Genomic DNA, 19,193 nt, shown 5'->3' on the forward strand with positions numbered 1-19,193 from the left:
AGCAACACGTTCTCAGCGATTAATGATTTCCCAATCATTAATCGCTTTGGAAAACACTATCTAATACGATTAAGATTGTGGTTAAGGTTAGGATAAAGGTTAGAGTTGGACACGGCTGGAATGCGTGTTACCGCCAGGAGTGTCGTTCCATTGTATGCCATCCACAATCCGGCGCGTATCATAGGGACGCGGAAGGTCACCTTTCGCGTTCCTATGGGATGCCTCGAGACATGACAAATCGTCGGTATGTTACGCGTTGGGAATGAGAACGGTCTGCGCAAAGAGAGATTAAAGGTGAGGCATGTTCAAACTCAGTTCGTTACCGCAGCTACTTGTAATCGTTTTTTTCTAGTCATGGGGCGGTTGCCGTCCTGTCCTGAGCGAGCCATCATACACAAAATATTCACTGATTTGAACCAAAACCATTTTGTTTTCCTAAAGTTAATCAGGTGAATAACTGAAAGCGTTTAAATGCTTGTGAATATTATCCTAAACACACCACCACCACTGCTGCAGCTAAAGTGAACTTTAGGCAGTTTCAGTGGTCAGTACTAAAAAAGGTGCTACGTTAGGTTTGAACTCTGACTCAGTAAACATCCCTGCTTCTGTGGGCTTCCCTTTGTGTTGAGACACGTGTGGAAGCAAACACTCGCCTAATCCACCTGTACACTCACGGATATACATGCAAATATACCAACACACACACACACACACACACACACACACACACACACACACACACATAGTTGTTTTAATCACTTTCTGTCCTGCTGTGCTTGAAGTTTGATTTAGGCTTCTGCGGGAAATCTACGTCCTAACTACGATGTCACCAGAAAATCCTTTTAACCCTATGCTCCAACCTTCCACGCCATTCAAGTGTAATTACATTTCATGGGAGGTGCACATCAGGTCACGTGGAATGTTACGGCGTAGATTTCAGGGATTTTTCTCATCATGAATGTATTAATGTAGTTTAAAATGCTCTGCACAAACACTTTTAGACTCTTTTAGGCCACAGTAAAGTGATGCCAGCCAGAAAACAAGTGTTCCAGTATGTGTTTTTTGTGTTTTCGTGTTTTTTTTTTTCTTCTCTTCTTTGGTTCTTCAGTTGTATTTTAAAGATTCAGGGGCAGGTAAGCTGAGAGTAAATGCTGTGCTACATTCATATCGCCCTACACATTAATGTCAAATAAATTAGATTAAGATTTGCAAGCTTAGCAAAATTAAGGCTATAAAAGATCTATAATGCAGCTCTGCATTTCAATCCTGTCAGAGAACAATCGCGGTACATTTAATACATGTAATTAATCGTCTTTTCCTTTCTTTTTTTAGGCTTGCTTTATATATTATACTTCATATTAAAGATTGACTTCAGCACCACAATCCAAAATATATGACTTTTAATTAAGCCTTTCTTCTCTGCGGGCTCTTTTGAAACACACAGAGTTGGTGTTTAGTTTGAAACGGAGACTCTGAGATCATGTTTTCCTTTTATAACGTCTCGTGTTTGCTTTAGATAACACAATCTGCCGCGTGCGTGTATTTGTGTGTGTGTGTGAGACCCTTAACATTAATTTCCTGTTTAAATTAAACTGATCAGAGCCATGAGCTTAATGGGCACGTTCTCTTTACATTTCTGTCTCGTTGTCATCTTATCTTTAATGTTGTTGTGTACACGTTCTGTTATTTTTACAGCCTTTGCCCTTTATTTTCGCCCTCGTGACCCCCCTCCCCCCATGCTGTGAGTTAATGAGTTTTATAGTAATGCACAAAGCTGGCAGGTGAATGGATAGTTCTATAGAATAAAACACAAAAGCGGCTAAATAATCACCTACCATGGAAAATGCAGACAAAAGACGGCCAAGCTTCATTTCTCCAAATAACATGTTGTGTTTGTCTAAGTGAGACAGTCACTGGGTGTCACGTATGTTCACACAAACACACAAACGCATGACCTGCTGTCATCTATAACATAATCTGAAGATCCCACTTCCTCTTCCTCACATTTAACCTGATGACTGCCGGTGTCTCGTTTTTGTTGCAGTGATGATCGATTGATTAGTAAGAATGTGCAACTTTATGATTGGATCCCAAAAAACTAGTCATCACTTACAGTACTGTGTAAAAGTCTTGAGCCACCCATTATTCTTTATGTTTTGGCAGGTGGATGATTTATTGAAACATACATGGATATACATATACAGCATATACAGTAAAAACAGAGCTTGTACTATTCTAACGAGCTTCAGAGTGAATATTAAGTATGAGTGCCTTTATTCTTCAGCTCTATGTCAGCTCTGTGAGGATCTTCAGGATCAGTTCTCCAGGGTTCATGAAGGATGTTCAAAGCTCTTCTTTGGATGTTTCTGCCTTTTGTTCTGTTCTCTGTCAGGATGATCTCACAGAGATCTGGCTCTGGGGAGGCCCATCCATGACTGATAGTGTTCCCCTATATGTTCTTCTATCCAGGTATGATTTAATTATTAGCAGATGCGTTCCAGATGGTGGATCAAACTGACTGTATTTTTCTTCCCTCATAATTCATCTGTTTATCAAAGATCTCCAACATCACAGACTGACCTGCAGCTGAGACCATGACAGAGCAATCTGTCTGAGAGACTGCAGTCAGTCCAAATTGGGCTGCAACTGTTTGGAGACGGGTTGCCTCCCACCAGACAATCTGTGCAGTTACTCTGCAGTCAAAAGACGCTGAGGGTGTTACACGATCAACATCTGGGCCTTTAGTTGGTTGCTGGAATTACTTGCAGTTCGTCATCAAACAAAGAAGAAAATTCAGTGTAATCACGGGACAACCACAGATTAATCTTTCCCTCGTCACAAGGAGTTTGTCATCCTATTTTTACTCTAGTCCGGGGGGGGGGCACTCTAAATTGCGTCCTCAATGTCTTGAAGTTCTCCAGAGGCCTGGTAATGACCTGATCATTTGATTCCGGTGTGTTGACCCAGGGTGAGATCTAAAACCTGCAGGAGACGGGGCCTTGAGACTGGAGCTCCCCACCCCTGCTCTAGTCCAATATGATAAAAGCTATCTTGGCTCGTACTAACTGCTAATGGAAGGAATCCGGTCTTTGGGTGATGACGTAATGAATCCTGCTTCCGGGCCCAAAGTACTCTGTGTTTAATAAGGCTTTTGTGTTTTTTACATGTTTTAATGCTTTGTGTCTTGTTCTATTTAATCTCAACAAGCCCTAAAAACAGTCAGTGATCACTGTCGGCCTCTCTCGGGTTTTATTACCACTAATCATTTTAAAGCTCAGTTTTCAAAACCTTATGATGTAACTGCAGCCCAGCCCATGCAGCAGTATATTAATAACTAACCTCGTATTGTGGTTGGATTATCTCACCTGTTCTCCCGACTGAAGTTCGGTCCGTTTACCGCATCCTTCCATGCGATTGCGTTTGTCCTGAACCTTCGGGAACACCCGCGTTAACTTTGAGTGGAAAAAAGTTAGCGTTCATCGTCTAGCTTCACTGTTTATATTATGCTAACATAGCTGTGTCGCTAGCGATCAAGTAGCACATCATTATATACCAGCTAACCCAATTTCAGTAACCCTACAAACGTCACTGCTATTTTGTTTTCTGTCTTTATTTATGTTGGAAGTGATAGCAGAGCTGTACGTTTTAATTTGTTTTGTAAATCTCTCAGCCACAACATGGTATATTTTATATTTAGATGGAAACTAGCGAGCTAACTCCCTGCTAACTTCTAACTCCGTTACATTTCATAAATTTGGTTTTCATGGATTCCTGGATGTTAAACTTAATTTTTACACCTGGTAGAGCAACAACGCTGATCATTTTATTACAGATGAAAGGAGTTGGACAGTTTTAACTCTCAGTGACGCCGCAGTGATTGTGTGACTTAGGGACCTGCAGCGGAGTTTAGGCCCAGGCACGACTAATGACGTAAGACTTAAAGATCGGATTGGTTGTGGTTCTTGTAAACACAAACCCCAAACATCTGGCATCAAAGCAACACAAATGTGTGACTCCTCCCTGACAGAGGTAACTCTGGGCAGTGTTCAACTTCCCCAAGACAGAGAAGAGCAAAGTTGTCTCTGATGTTCATTCATGCAACATTGTGTTTTCATGCTGTTTACCATTCAAAAATGAAGGATAAACAGTTATATTAATAGTTCGTGATAAAGTGAATGAAACATCAGTTAACTAATATCTGTATGTTTTCATTCATTTTTCATAACCGCAGTGAAGCTTGAGCTTTCTGTGCTCAAACAGATTTATTCCCCCACAGTGCTTCACAGGACAGTTCTGTCACAGAGGTCCCATTCAGTGCATTAAGAGGCAGAATAATTATCTAGCAGCTATGAGCTGACTGCAGTGGCTCATGCTTTTAGATATCGATACTGTGGAAAATGTAGAAATCGAGCTGATTTTGTTTTTATCCCAATATTTGAGCATTAAATCATTCGATGATAATAAGAAAAATCTCATTAAACTGAGACTTTATTTCAGAAAGTCTCAATTTTCCAAGAGGTCACACAATGTTTTTAAAAGACAACTGGCTCAGCACCAGTGTCCAGATGTTTCTGTTTTCAGGGTCCTGATGATGGATGAATGTTGGGATGTTGGTTTTTCTTTGGAAACAGGGTTAATAGGTTGAAGCAGCAGCAGTCCTCCTCTGCTTCATGCAGGAGTCTCTGGAAGAGATCGTGGATCCTTTATTTGAAATATAAAGGCACTGGGCCCGGTTCACTGATATATTTGTAGAAATTGTTTTTACTTTCTGTACGAAATAATCAAGATCTCAAAATCTCGGGTGCCGGTTTAGCTCAGCGTGTTGAGCGGGCGCCCGCATGCCATATGGCAGAACGGCCAGCCCAGGTTCAAGTACGACCTGCGGCCCTTTGCCGCATGTCTTCCCCCTTCTCTCTCTGCCCCTGCTTTTCTGTCGTTTCTTCACTGATCTGTCTAATAAAGCTGAAAAAGGCCAATAAAATAAAATCTCAAAATCTCTTGACTCATCACAAGTGTTGTAAATTTAAAAGCTTGTTTTGAAAGTGCTGTTGTGTTGTTTATTTCAGGTCCTCAGAATTTTTATCTTCATGAGTGTGAATTATGAAAAAAAACTCTTGTTAAGCTCGTTAAGTAAATTAGTGTGTATAAGAGCAAACACACACACACAGAAACATGTACAAGTGCAAGAAATTGAGCATGAACAGTGATTTACACCAACACACTCAGCACATAATATCACTAAATGCTCGACTGTCCCCAGATACCTATCACTCTGTGTGTGTGCATGTGTGTGTGTGTGTGGGTGGGTGGGGCCTCAGTATTAATATGGGCCTAATGGAGCCCAGTGAGAGCTGCAGTGTTCCCTCTGAAAATGATTTAATTACATTTGCAAAGTGGATGAGTCTGGAGGGAGTGTTTGCTGCGTCAGGGCTTAAACACACACACACACACTTACAACCAGAAAGAGAAGTAGTCTTTCAATTAGAGTGATTGGCCGCCGTGCCGGGGTCTGGATACTGTGTTTTATTTGCACTTACCTCGCTCGCTCTGTCACGTCTTTATTTTTCATAACCTCATTTTGGAGATTGCTCTCTCACTCACATCTCCTCCTCTTTAAGCCTTTAAAGCATCGACTCTGGTTCTTCCTTTTCTTTTGCTCGTAGTATAATAGGATTTTAGAATCGGTGCACAATAATGATGAAGTGAACTTTGAGTTGGTTTCTGGCATTCTGTCTCCACAGCGCATGCTGTCGGGATGCTTCTTGATCTGAGACCTGGCATTGCAAAAAAAGCTTGAAGGATCCTCTGTGGTCATTAAGCACCTTTTTTATGCAATATGCATCTTACCGTTTTGTTTTGTTATGGATGTTATGGAAGGGAGGGTGGCCTCATAAATAAGAATTATTTTGAACTGTGAATCATGCAAAGTCTCTCTAGTCGCACCTGAATAATAAGTATAGGTGTGTAGTCTATGGCAGAAACATGAATGAATGAATGAATGAATGGTGATGAAATAATGATGCACCATATCTTTAGCTATAAACAGCACAGAGAACACTTGGGGTCGTCGCTTTGGTCCCACTCTGTTACCTAAACTTCTAACATCTTTTTCTCTTCGTCCCTCTCCTCCTCCTCCTCCTCAGCAGTTTGTCATTGCATTGAATGGAAAAACACTGAGCTCTTCGTTTGTCTTTGACATGCTGCAGCTTGAAAATGATCAAATATTTGTGTGTGTGTGTTTGTAGGTTTTGGGATTATAGCCGACAACAGCCTCTCCTGGATACTGTAGAGCATCATTCAGAGTTTGTCTGTGGATTAGACTTCAACCTGCACATCCCCAACCAGGTAACATCACCCACCTGTGCTGTTTGTAATGAGCCAGCTGACTTACTGAGGTAACACTCAAAGGATGAAAGAACCAATGTTTTGTGTGTATGGGTGTATGTGGGTGTTCCTGTGTTAGCATCTGCTGAACAGGTTTTAGTTCTCAGACCAAAACACGCTCCCAGACTCATATTTATCCACATTCATAAATACATGTGTACACTCAGCTGGTTTTTTAAAGGTCTCCATTTTAGAAGTTTTCATGCAAATTTCCCAAACGTTGAGTAATCCAGCTAAAGACAAACCAAATGAGTAATATAACCTTCCTGAGTGTACGTCAGCCTTCTCACCACCATATAAACATAACAGTACTCCAAAATGTCTTTTAGCAGAGGTTCTGGGGACGATCTGTGTCCCCAGAACTTAGTTTAACATTGTGACACTCACTCAGGTTTAAACATTACCAGCGATGCTTGCTGAGAGTAATTAGATGCACAAGAGCGTAAAACCGAGTCAGGTTGGCCTTTAGACTTCTGCCATGAAACTGTGAAAAATGAATTCACTGGATTTAACTTGATTAAAACGGCAAAGAGTGAAATTTACTAACATTTTATTAATCAAGTTTTTGATTTCCATTATTCTATGAATTTGGTATTTTTAATAGACGGAAATGTACCATTTAAAAAATCTGGATCATTCCTTCTTCAGGTATTCCTGCTGACTTCCATATTCAGGCATATTCCTTCTTCTGTTCTCGCCTCATTGTGCCCACTCCGTGTTTCTAGTAGTTTTGAATTGGGGCCATAAATCAATATGTCCGCACAAGGCTAAGTTTTACCCACACACCGAAACGCTCAGCCCCAGTCGCCCGTCACCGTGTGGGGTGCTCTGATGTGTCAGGGTAAGAAAGCAGTGAATTGAAAAGGCCACCGGTGTCCAGTCCTGTTTTTGGACTAATTTTGACAGGAGCTGCACCGCGTGGCTCTCAAACTGAAGGAAACATGTGACATCCAGCAGACTCCAGCATAATGCTGCCGGATGAGTGTGTGGGGTATCCTGACTAAAGCTATATTGGGATTCTCATCAGCTGGGAAATTAGTGATGAAATCAGCTGCAGCTGCTTTAGGAAAGCGTGAGCTGAGGTTATCACTCCTACATCACTGCGCCATGTTGAAAGTGTTCTTAAAAAAAGAAAAAGGTTTAGCTTAGTTAGCCAAAGTTCACCATAACCCTTAAAAACACCTTCAGCCAGTTTCCCGTCTACTATTTGATGCAGCGATGCACCTTAACCAAGCAAGCTCTGCTTTACAGGATTCAGCCCGTTAACTTTAAGTGATGCAGAAATCCCAGCTGAGCTTTTAACGAACCGCACCAGAAGTCCTGAGATTGATTCCTTACTCTTCGGGTGGCCATCGGATTCACTTCATTTAGGCAGCTGTTGGTTCCTTCCTGTGTCTTATGGTGGATATTTCATGGAAATGCAGCATTTGTCTTTGAGTTTTTTAATAAAACACAATTTTTCATGGAGCTATTTTGACTCTAGATTGACTTAACTTCAAGTCACGACTTGGATCAGCTGCTGCAGACTGAAGCAGAGAAGAAGCAGTTGAAAACTAGCCTGATAACTTTAGGTCAAAAATCCTTGTTTAGCCACTGTTTTTAACAAGGAAGATAAAAAGTTAAATAGTTTTAGCCGATTTGATTGGATTTTATTCTTTGCCTGCACAACCATGACCAATCGAGAAGACTACCAACAAAAACCTGAAAAATTTCAGCTCCAAAAATCGGATCCCTTCTGATTCTCCATCATATGTACATATCTGTAAAAGTGAGCGGAGAAGGGATTTCTGTCGCACTCTTACCTATTTCCCCCAGGGTTACCACAGCAAATGGATCCACGTGTTTGATTTAGCACCGATTTTTCCAGGACAGGAGCAGACTGGCTTGTGAGCCCAGAGGCAGATGTGTTATAACCACTACACTACAAGAAAGTACGAAACTCAGAAACAGACCCACATTTTTTTTTTGGTTGTTTGTTTTGTGGAGGTTTGTGAAGGATGGAAATAATTCACCTCTCCGCCTTGAGAGCATACAAATTCATTTTGTCGGCGTGCACCATCGTCAGAGTTTTCACTTGAAGCCAGAAATAGCTCAAGTGGAAAATCAGATTGAGCAGGATACAAACGGTGACGAGGTGGAAGTGCGTACGTGATAACGGCCTCACGATCCACGGCGTAACCCCACAACGTGATGGTAAACAGTCAGTTACCCACAGCAACCAATCACAGAGGGCAGGCTGTCCCGAACGCCAGAGTTCACTGTGACAGTCAGCGAGCTGTGTGTATGTGTGTGTGAGAGAGAGGTGCAGTAATGAGCTGCAGAGTGTGTGTGTGTGTGGGTGGAAGCACCAACAGTAATGAGTTGTATTGTTAGCCGCGCTGTTATCAGTCGTGTCATTGTGGAGAAGCAGGCTGTGAAAATGCGAGCCACACTCAGTGACAGTGTGGAGGACACTTGCACTGACGTCATGGATCAGATCGCCGCTCTTATTTTCCGTCTTCCTCTGGGGTCGAGTTTCTCTCCTTGGGACGTCTCTCTGCTCGAATCACATCAGATACTCAGGGGAAAAAAACAAAAACTCTTTTCAGGGATAATTTAGAAGCATTTCTAAATAATTTGAATGAGGAACAAGAATCGACATTCATCTGTCCTGCTTTCAGAGGATGTTTCTGGCAAATAATCGATTAAGTAGAAAGATTAGACTCTAAAAAGTCAGAAAATCGTCTAATAGACGAGGTTAAACACTGCTGAGACAGATATTGCACATGCATTTAAAGGACATTTGAAATCACTAGTCAGTAATAAAGTCATATTTTACCTGCCAGTGAAACATTAGCTTGTTTACTGTGGCTAATTTTAGCAGAGCTAGCTAGCATTAGAAAATAAGACAGAAGAAGAATACGAATTCTTTTATTCACTTTGTATTTTAAAGTGTGAAAGTATTCAAATAAAGTGCTGACATCAGCAGAATTATAGAGCAATAGTAATGATGCTGAGTAACTTAAATGGAGGTAAAAGAATACAATAACAGCTTCACCTTGTAAGTCTGCAAGAGCTGCACAACACCGTCACACAGAAAAACAACCACCTTTAGCTCTTCCGGTCATACAGACTGAGCGCTCCAGTGATTCTCACCAGCTGCTAGCATCCCCTCCTTTGTCGCCTTTGTTCTTTCTACCTCAAACAGTCTTCTGTAATATTTTACAAAGAGCTGAGCTTCGTTAAAGTAGCTTCTGTTTACGTACTAACATCATGTTCGAGGCTAACGTTCGCCTGGCTTGCCTTGTTGTTGTACTCATGATACAGCTCTGTCCTCCAGTTGATTTCCAAACCTGTTATTTGCCAGTTTCATATGTACTACTGCAGCTGCGGTTCTCTTTTTGCACCTTCCCCTTTGACGTAAAGTCTTAGACCACAGTGTCAAACAAATGGTTTGCACCAAAGGGTCCAGTCTGGCATATTTTATGAACTGCTGTTCTCTGCACCAGGAAAATAGTTTTCAGATAGTTCGGAAGTGGTCATACCATTATGGTGGCTCCAACAGGCCTTGGGCATGTTGGACTTTATGACTCATAAACTAAACAGTCATAAAATTCACCGCCCCCATGTTTGACCCAGCAGCTGCTGCAAATTGATAAAACATGAATAATTAATATAACCGGCTAATATTTCAGGTGAAGTTTGTCTGCAGCTCGTGCGAGACACTGACAGTTGTGACCTGCTGCTTCCTCCACATCACGTGATTGGCTCATTCAGATTTTTGTTCTCTGCATCTCTGTGGGTGGCCGTTGAACACGTGCCTTTCATTCTCAATAAGACACAAGTTGAATGTAAAAGCTATAGAAGACCTATTGACGGGGTCAAAAGGGGAATTCTCCAGAGGAAAACTGCCCGTTACTCAAACGTGATTAAAAACCAGCTCTTTGGTGTTCAGGATTTAAAAAAATAGTGTGTGTGCAGAACTTATTTTCTGTTCTGTTGTTCGAGATGAACAAATTGACCAAATATTTACGTCAGTGGTCAGTCTCGCTGGTGTTGAGCAATAATGTCCACCTTTTGAGAGTTTGGAGGTATGGCAGTGGGGTAAATACGACAGAACAGTGTTTTGGTCTGTTTTCACTTGCTGATTAGTTTGACTCCCACCGAGGGCACGGTTGTGTTTAGGCACTACAATCTGCTTGGTTAGGTTGAGAAAATGATGATGGTTTGGGTTAGAAATCCATCCGTCTGCTGCTGAAATGTGCTGCGTCACAGGACTGATACACTCTGTTTATCTGAGAGACTCCAGAGCTTTTAATGAAACAGCTAATAAATGTCTTCAAAGTCTCCTCGACCATCTTAGAGAAGCAGGGACTGACTGACCCAATCACTGACACGCAGGCTGGTTTGTCTCCACGTGTGAGGCTGTGGATAGTTTATGTGGTTGTTTTTTTTGTTTTTTTTTTACTGATTAAGTGTGGACAGTCGAGTGTTCGGTGTGGCTGGTCTTGGCTTTTTGTTCCAGCTCGTCTCTGGGAGGTGAACCATCATCTTCAGGGTTTTTATCAAAGCTGCAGATTCCTCTGATTATCTGTGGCATGGACATTTTATAAACCTGCCTCATAACTGGCAAAAGCACAGTTTTGTTTTTTCCAGAGGCAGAAAGTGTGTCTGGCTCCATCCTTAAAGTATTTTCTTTCGATCATACTGCAGCTTCTGCAGTATACAGTATGGCTAAGCATTAGCATGAAATGGGATTCAACTGTCCTCAGAATGTGTGCGCATACAAAACATGTACAAAGGATCTCTAATCCAGGTAGGAAATGTTTGTGCTGTTAGATTTCTCCTTGCTTTCCCAGGTTTCTGTGTCTTCTATACTAATATCTGCTCTCTGTGACCAAACATGAAGACACGAGTAGAAACAAACTGTCATAAACTGGATGTTCAGAGCAGTCTGAAGGCCGAGCTTGTGGTCTACCGGGACTTTGGCTTTCTCTGTGTTAGCTACCCTTTCCTGCTGGAGGTTTCTTCCTTTTAAAAGGGAGTTTTTCCTTCCCACTGTCACCAAGTGCTTGCTAATAGGGGATTGTGTGATTGTTAGGATCTTTATTACAATTATCAATATCTATAACTAAAACTGAATTGAAGTGAATTACTTGTGCTTCTAGAAAATCTGAAGATAAAACGAAATCCTGAATATGTTTCATGTGAGTATGAACGCCACAGCAGGTTGTGTTCGATGGGGAATCTGTTGAAACAATCTAACATAAAGTCAGGAAACACAGTATTCTGAAGTACAGGTGCTTGTTGTGTGAAGTGGAGCACACATGCCGAGTCGTGTTCCACTGAGCGAACATGCAGACGGAGATTTGAGGGAAATGTTGTGCTGCGTTCGATTTTAGTTGTAAGCACTCAAACTGAACTCGCACATCATTTCCATAAACAAGCTGCCCACTCCGTTAATCCTCGCACGGGCTAATCTACCGGAAACCCGATAAGGCTACACTATCTGTCCTACTGTCCAACGCCATTCATCATCCTGAAGTCTGCTCTTCACCACAGCTTCCATATTTTTCTGGTCTGTTCATGTTTAATATATTTCAGCTCTTGTGTTTTAATTTCTTCCTCTGATAAATGTGCTAACTCATGCTCATCACTTTTGTCTAAATCACTTTCTCTTTTGCTTTGCTTTCTCCGTCCATCACACTGCCTTACCTCCCTCACTGGTGTGGTTTTATTCTGGCATAGCCATGTGTGTCTGATGGATCACCCGCCTTTACCGCGCACACACACAGGGACACACACTGTGCACTGTTTAAGTGGTTATCGTGTGTGTGTTAGAGACAGAGTAAGGCGATAGATCACACAGGACTGCAGGATGACATCTGTTCACTGGTCTGTGGATTGTTGTTTTTTTTTTAATTAAAACTCCTTCTAATAACAGCTCAAAGCTTGTACAACTGACCACTGTTATTTTTGTTTCATTGGAAGAATTATTATTTTATTGTATATGTTGTTATATTATGTCTGTTATGTGCACCGTTAAAGCACACAGTCCAATAAAGAAGCACAGACTGCTAACGCGTAGTTAGGTTTGATCAAACAAAGAAAATTTGCAGTAAACCGAGTGAAATTAAATCTCCCACACATGCAAACAGTATATGCACATGATGGACCAGCTGGTCATAATGTTTTGCCTCATCAGTATTTAATATATCAGTAAATAAGTTTTGGTCTTAGTGTATGTTTGTCTTAATGACTCAATACTTTTAGACTCAATACTTGAAATGTGCAATTCACTTGTATTTTTATTTTTATTCCTATTTATTCTATTTATCCCCTTCGTATATTTTATTTATATTGTCTCTGTATTTATATATATGTGTGTGTGTATAACTCTGTAACTTCTGTCGGTGCTGTGCTTTTTTGGAAATCGAATTTCCCAGAGGAACCCACCCGAGGGATTAATAAAGTTCTATCTTATCTTATCTTATCTTATCTTAATGATATGCTGTCCTTTTGTGGTGTAATACAGACTGAAACTAACTGTGGGGTTATTTCTAACTCGGGATCATGCTTTATACTGAGGATCTAGATCAGGAGTTGGGGAGCTCCAGGCCTCAAGGGCCGGTGTCCTGCAGGTTTTAGATGCGTCCTTCATCCAACACAGTTCATTAAATGGCTAAATGACCTCAACATGTCTCGAAGTTCTCCAGAGGCCTGGTAATGAACTGATCATTTGATTCCGGTGTGTTGACCCAGGGTGAGATCTAAAACCTGCAGGACACCGACCCTTAAGGCCTGGAGCTCCCCACCCCTGATCTAGATGTTGGATATATTCACCATGCTTGTGGCTCAGGTCTGGGCTTACTTGTCCAAAGGAAAAAAGAAAAGGTAGCTCAGTAGCAAACCGTTCAACTCCTCCATTATGCATTTGCTTTATAGATTATAGGAAAACACAATCTTGTCCAAATCTTTCAGAGAATTGCAGTTCAAAGTCATCGAAACCAAAATCCCAGATCCATATACTTAAATAAGGAAATGTTAAATATATTAGCATAAAAACATTAAAAAGCAAGAATTTTTTTTTTATTTCGAGTTGGATAACAAGACAAATGAGGTTAAGGTTGTGTTTTTTTTAAGTTTCTTAGTTACCAAAGTTGAAAGTAAAAAGTCTGTTAGCGTTATTTTTACCCCTCAGATCAGAAATGGACACATTTCTGTGGTTCTCGCTGTATTTACTCTTTGTCATCATAAAGGGGATGTCTTTGGTGGGGTGGACATTTGAGGACTTTGCTGCTTTGATATGTCACAGACAAAACAGTGAATGGATTTACTGAACAACTCTTTGTACATTCATAAAGAGTAAGTACCTTGAAGCAGTGCTATTCAACGATTAAATGTGTATATTCTGCTACATAAATGCATGACTTTTGCCTGAGAGTGCCATTTTGCCACCAGCTTATTAGTCTTTTAATTACTCATTTCATTCATGTTTTTCTTATGTTAAATAAAAAATATTTGAGGAGACATGAAACGTTCTTCAGACTTTAAACTATTTCTTCCTGTGGCCTTTTTCTTCTCTTACCTCTCCTCATCACACATCTTTTATTATTCTTGCTTTCTTTGTACATTTTTCCCTCTTTGTGCTTTGCTGCAGTCTTGGCAGCCTTTGCCTTCTTTGCCTTACGACTGGCTGTTAAAGTTGATTAAAGAAGGGCATTCCTCATCTCAGTGGCTGAGTCACTGCACGGCCACTTTGCTTACTCATTCCCTGAAAGGCCATCCAAGCTTGTTAAGTCTGATTCAGATATTCGATGGAGCAGGAGGAAAGCCCGATGGACAAAAGGATGCTGATAGTGTGGTTACTGCGATCACAGTCGAACACAAAAACAGAGTCTCAGTCAGGTTTCAGAGCTCATTGCAGTACAGAAAAAACAGCTTTAGTGAAGGTTACAAATGATCTTCTTACAGCCTCTGACAGTGGACTAGAACATGTTGTAGGTATTACAGGTACTGCGCTGCAGTAGTTTGTATCATATCTATCTAATAGACCCCAATTTGTACATGTAAATGGAGAGTTCCACAGGGTTCAGTGCTAGGACCAATTCTGTTTACATTATACATGCTTCCCTTAGGCAGTATCATCAGAAGGCATAGCATACATGACACCCAACTTTATCTATACATGAAGCCAGATAACACAAACCAATTAGTTAAAATACAGGAATGTCTTAAAGACATAAAGACCTGGATGACCTCTAATTTTCCGCTTCCAAATTCAGATAAATTTGACCTTATTGTACTCGGCTCTAGAAATCTGGATGAATGGATGGATGCCATTACCTTGGCCTCCAGTAACACTGTGAGGAATCTTGGAGTCATTTTTGACCAGGATATGTCCTTCAATGCACATATTAAACAAATATGTAGGACTGCGTTCTTCCATTTGTACAATATCTCTAAAATTAGAAATATCCTGTCTCAAAGTGATGCTGAGAAACTAGTTCATGCATTTATTACTTCTAAAAATTCCCTGAAAAGCATTTCAGACTTTTGCTGCTATGAAACTGTTTCACAAAAGCAATTTGCAGGTATTCAAGTTCAAGAGTGCATCTATGTTTTGTTTTTAAACCTGACCTCTTAAATCCAAATGCTGAACACCTCTTCAAGCCACTTTTTAACCAATCAGGTAAAAACCTCAGCTTAGTGTTATTGGCGTTGGGTTGTCAGATGAGTCAGAGATGGCAGGTGAGTGTAAAAATCAGCAGTAGCTGAAACACGCTAAATTGATCAAGTTAAACAATAATATAATCTGAACATGTGTTAACATTTCTTTTGACCATACCCAGCTCATGGCTAATGGTGTGTATGGATTTTTATAACTTTAGGAAGCAAACACGGCAGGTAAAAATAACCAGTTAGGGTGTTTAATTCGCCCTCCATCTCTGTGATGGATTATAACAAATCAAAGGATATGCAAGTTAAACCTGCAGCACATTTACAGAGCAGGATTTCTTCAATCAGTTCTGTTTTTACAACCTCAACAGCACCCAGCAGACTTCATCCCGCGTCTTCTTCACTGTTCAATCCAACGCAAAGCTGCTTCTAACACCTGCAACAGCACAAATCTTTAAGATTCACGAAAGTGAAGCAGAACCAGGGTTGTACTTTGAAAGCTGAAATCATGAGCCACTCTGCAGCTGGGACAGATGACAGTGAGGCAGTGTGTCATTCAGCTGATAGCCTCGTCCATGCTGAGGCATGTCATTCAGATGATAGCCATGTCCCGGCTGATTATAGAGTAAAGAGAGGGAGGTGGAGCTGCAGCTGTATTTTCTCCTTCACTGGATCGTCTGAAAGCTCTGTCTGTGGAAAAAGACTTCAGCCGAATATTTTCAGTCAGGATTTTTTACCTCTTGAGTTTGTTTCAAACAAAATGTTGAATTTTATTTCTTATTGATTAACTTACACTGAATATTTGTATGACATCGTGCAAATTAGGGATGGGTATCGTTTAGGTTTTATCCGATACCGGTGCCAAACCGGTACTTTTGAAACGGTGCCGGTGCTTAAACGGTGCTCGAACCGGTGCTTAAAGAATGGAGAACACAAAATTGGTCCAAAAACCTCTCATGTTCAGCTGGTTTTTTTTGTAAAAAGATAACAATGTTAGCCTTTTCTGTAGCTATGGGGCATATATGGCATCACTCTTGGCTGGAAGCAGTGCTTAAACAATGGAAAAAACACAAACTTTGTCCTAATCCTCTCATGTTTAACTGTTTTCCACTTTTTCTTTGGTCATTTTAGCCTTTTTGGCCAGGGTGAAGGGAGTATCTGCCATCAAACAAGAAGACAGCCACGTAACTACGACGGTGTTTGCTAGTTCACCTTACATGCATTAATTTAATAACGTGGTTAGCCTACTCAACGTAAATTACACACGAACAACATGAAGCTACTCACGCAGAGAAGAACGGCTGCTGCTGCCATCATCATCCTCATCATTTCTGCTACACTGGCAGGGCTACGGGCCAGGACTCTATTCTTCGGGTTCTTGGGAAATGTTGCTCCGGGTCAGATAACAGGCAACCCACGCGCAGTAAATGTGCTCGGTGTGAGGTCTCGCAGCAAGCTATCAAATACGGCGCATTTCTCGGCTTTTAACAAAATGCTATATGTCGCCAGGTGTTTCACCAGATTCGAGGTGTTACCTCCTTTGCACAGTATCACCTTAAAGCACTTGTTGCAGGCTGCTGAGTTTGCATCTTTTGCTGTGAAGTGCAGCCAGACTTTGACCGCTTCGCTTTGGGCATTTTTAATCTGTAGCTCTGCTCTAAAAGAACGTACGTACCTGGGCCCGCCTGCTACACTCGCAAAGGTAAAATGATTGGCTGGAATCCAAAGTGTGTGACATCTCAGGAAAAAAAAAAAGCACCGAAATGTGCGCTGCTTTTCGGTCTGGTTACTACAGTTTATGTCAGAACCGGTACCCATCCCTAGTGCAAATGCTCCAAATGAAAAAGCCTGACCCCTGACATGTGGACTTACCAAAGAGTGTCAAAGAGTGCTAAAAGAGTGCTAAATAAATATAAATCTAATGTTCAAAAAGATGAATTTACGGTTTCTGTATACAGTGGCACTGTGGTGAAGGGGAAACATGATGGAAATGGCAGAGATTAGGGTAAACAGTATTCCTGCCTTATTGGGGGTAACTGTTTTTCCTTCTACTCTTGACGTATCAGTTGTCCTCGAATTGCTGTATTGTGTGACTTACAAACACTATCTGATTTTGTAAAAATGCACCAGCTAAACAACCAAAAAGTATAAAATGAAATTTAGGCTCCGAAATTTAAATGTGAAGGCTTTAAAATTACAAAATGTTTTATTAGTTAGCTTCATACAAACTGCAGTAAGAAAGAAATCGGATACAGATACCGTTTTTTTCAAAGTCTTCAGCAGGCAGGTCGTTTAAAATCATCCAGGAGGAATGGGGGAGGGGATGATGGCTCGGTCGTCTGCAGTGTTGGCACTTAGATGAATGAAGTGTGAGTTTTTGGTCTCTGATGTCAGAGTTCCTATATCTTTCTTCTTGAATGTGGTTCCATCACTGAGAATAAGAAGTGGGCTAAAGGCTGAAACAAAGTTATCGATACCCATGTACATACGAACAAGACCTCATAGTCTGCGATGCTAAGATCAGGACTCTTGTAGATGGTGGTTGTTCTTTAAGACTTAGATGTCTCGTTGATGACGCTGTCTGAAAGACGAGAAAAAGAAAAAGTTACATGAAAGTACAGGAAACATTTGGGTATGAAGAGTTTAACATGACTGACACTGACAAACTGTCCTGTTCTGATTCGAGTCAGTCTGAGTAAATATTCTGGTATCTGGATGGTTGAACTAAGAACTACCTCGACTCATCTGAGCCGGCCGGCTCCACCTTCTTAAAGCGCTGTGGTCACTTTTAACCCAATGAATGAATAAGCTGACAGTCCCAGAAAACTCTAAAACACAAAAATATGACTTTTTTATTTTTATGATTTAGCTCTCAGCTGATGTCGTGACTGCTTTATGTGTTTGTGCTGTGAAAGTAAACCCAAATCAAATGTTATTTCTTAACAGACACTCTTTCCTCTTCATTCATACTGACGAGCTTTTGGGAAACACTCAGTATCTGTGGTTTGATGTAAAACCACCGCAGCTGAGATGAAACCTGGATGACGAAGAGAAAATACTGCAAATATAAAAGCATGTTTTTATTAATACACTCTCAGTCCTGCTCAACCTGCTGGTGAATCAGTGGAGACTGATGAAAGCAAGAGGATGAAGTGCAATAAATGGATTTATGTCGATGGACAGCTCTTAAACTAGCCTTCACAAACCTGAGAGGATGTTCTTTGGAGGCAAAACACAGGAAAGAAAAGAGAGTTTGTTGTGCAGACCTGGAGTCTGCACGCTCTCTAAACTCCTTTGTGCCCGACCTGATAATGGAAGCTAATTCAGGTGGAACACTTTGATGTGTTTGTGAGAGGAGACAGAGACCACACTTAACCCGAACTCCTCTGTTGTCTCAGAGCTGCAGGTAATTTCAGCTGGAAGCTTGAGCGTGATTTAACTTTACCACAGAGAACCAGCTGTTACCTGCCCAGTCACATCTTCTTTTTTTTTGCTGCAGAAAAGAACATTCAGTTTATTCCAGATTTTCTCTGGATACGTGCTTCACTTTACATCAATCTTCACAAGCTCTATCTTCTGATTTCTAAAAGTATATAAATTGTGAGAGTTTTGGTTCAGACATGTTTCTGTCAGTGATGTCGATGCTTGCTTTATAGTCCTGGATTAAATCTGTGTTTAACCTCGTGTGGTGGAAATGAGCCTCATTTTTCCATCTTTCAGGGACTTCAGTTTTCATTAATATGAATATAAAAATCCAGAAATTTCTATATAATGGGGTTTTCCCATCATTACGGAGTGAAAGCATTAGATTCTTCTCTCACTGTCAGTCATTCCTTACTTGAACCATCGAGGATTGTCAGTAAATGCCGACTCAGACTTGCAGAGCCTCAGGAATCATCTTGTTTGTTCAAGCACCAAAAAACATGATTTTACTGTGATTTTAAGCAGTAAATCCTAAATCCATTAGAAGCTGGAAACAGAATATGTGGCTTTGTGTTTAGTGTTTATTGTTTTTTTTGTTTTTTTATGAGTGTCATTAAATAGAAGTATTCCAGATGTTTCTTGCACCGTATTCTGTAAATCGTCAGCCTGACATGTTTAATACGTCTGCATACTGCAGGATGTTTTTTGTTCTATTGATTCACTCACTC

At 40.9% G+C, this 19,193-nt stretch overlaps 1 protein-coding gene across 4 annotated transcripts in view; it reads left to right on the top strand.

Annotated features, from left to right (window-relative positions):
- pex7 (peroxisomal biogenesis factor 7) overlaps nt 1–19,193 on the top strand; it is a 46,678-nt gene that overhangs the window by 25,884 nt on the left and 1,601 nt on the right. For all 4 annotated transcript variants that reach the window (XM_085382272.1, XM_085382271.1, XM_085382270.1 and 1 more), the window contains exon 10: nt 6,246–6,345. In XM_085382272.1, the coding sequence (XP_085238398.1) occupies nt 6,246–6,345 (100 nt within the window). The remainder of the gene's footprint in view (nt 1–6,245; nt 6,346–19,193) is intronic.

The sequence above is a fragment of the Rhamphochromis longiceps genome, linkage group LG15, assembly GCF_057381845.1.
Source record: "Rhamphochromis longiceps isolate RC_006_pf linkage group LG15, R_longiceps_female_GT1.1, whole genome shotgun sequence".
NCBI classification, from domain to species: Eukaryota; Metazoa; Chordata; class Actinopteri; order Cichliformes; family Cichlidae; genus Rhamphochromis; species Rhamphochromis longiceps.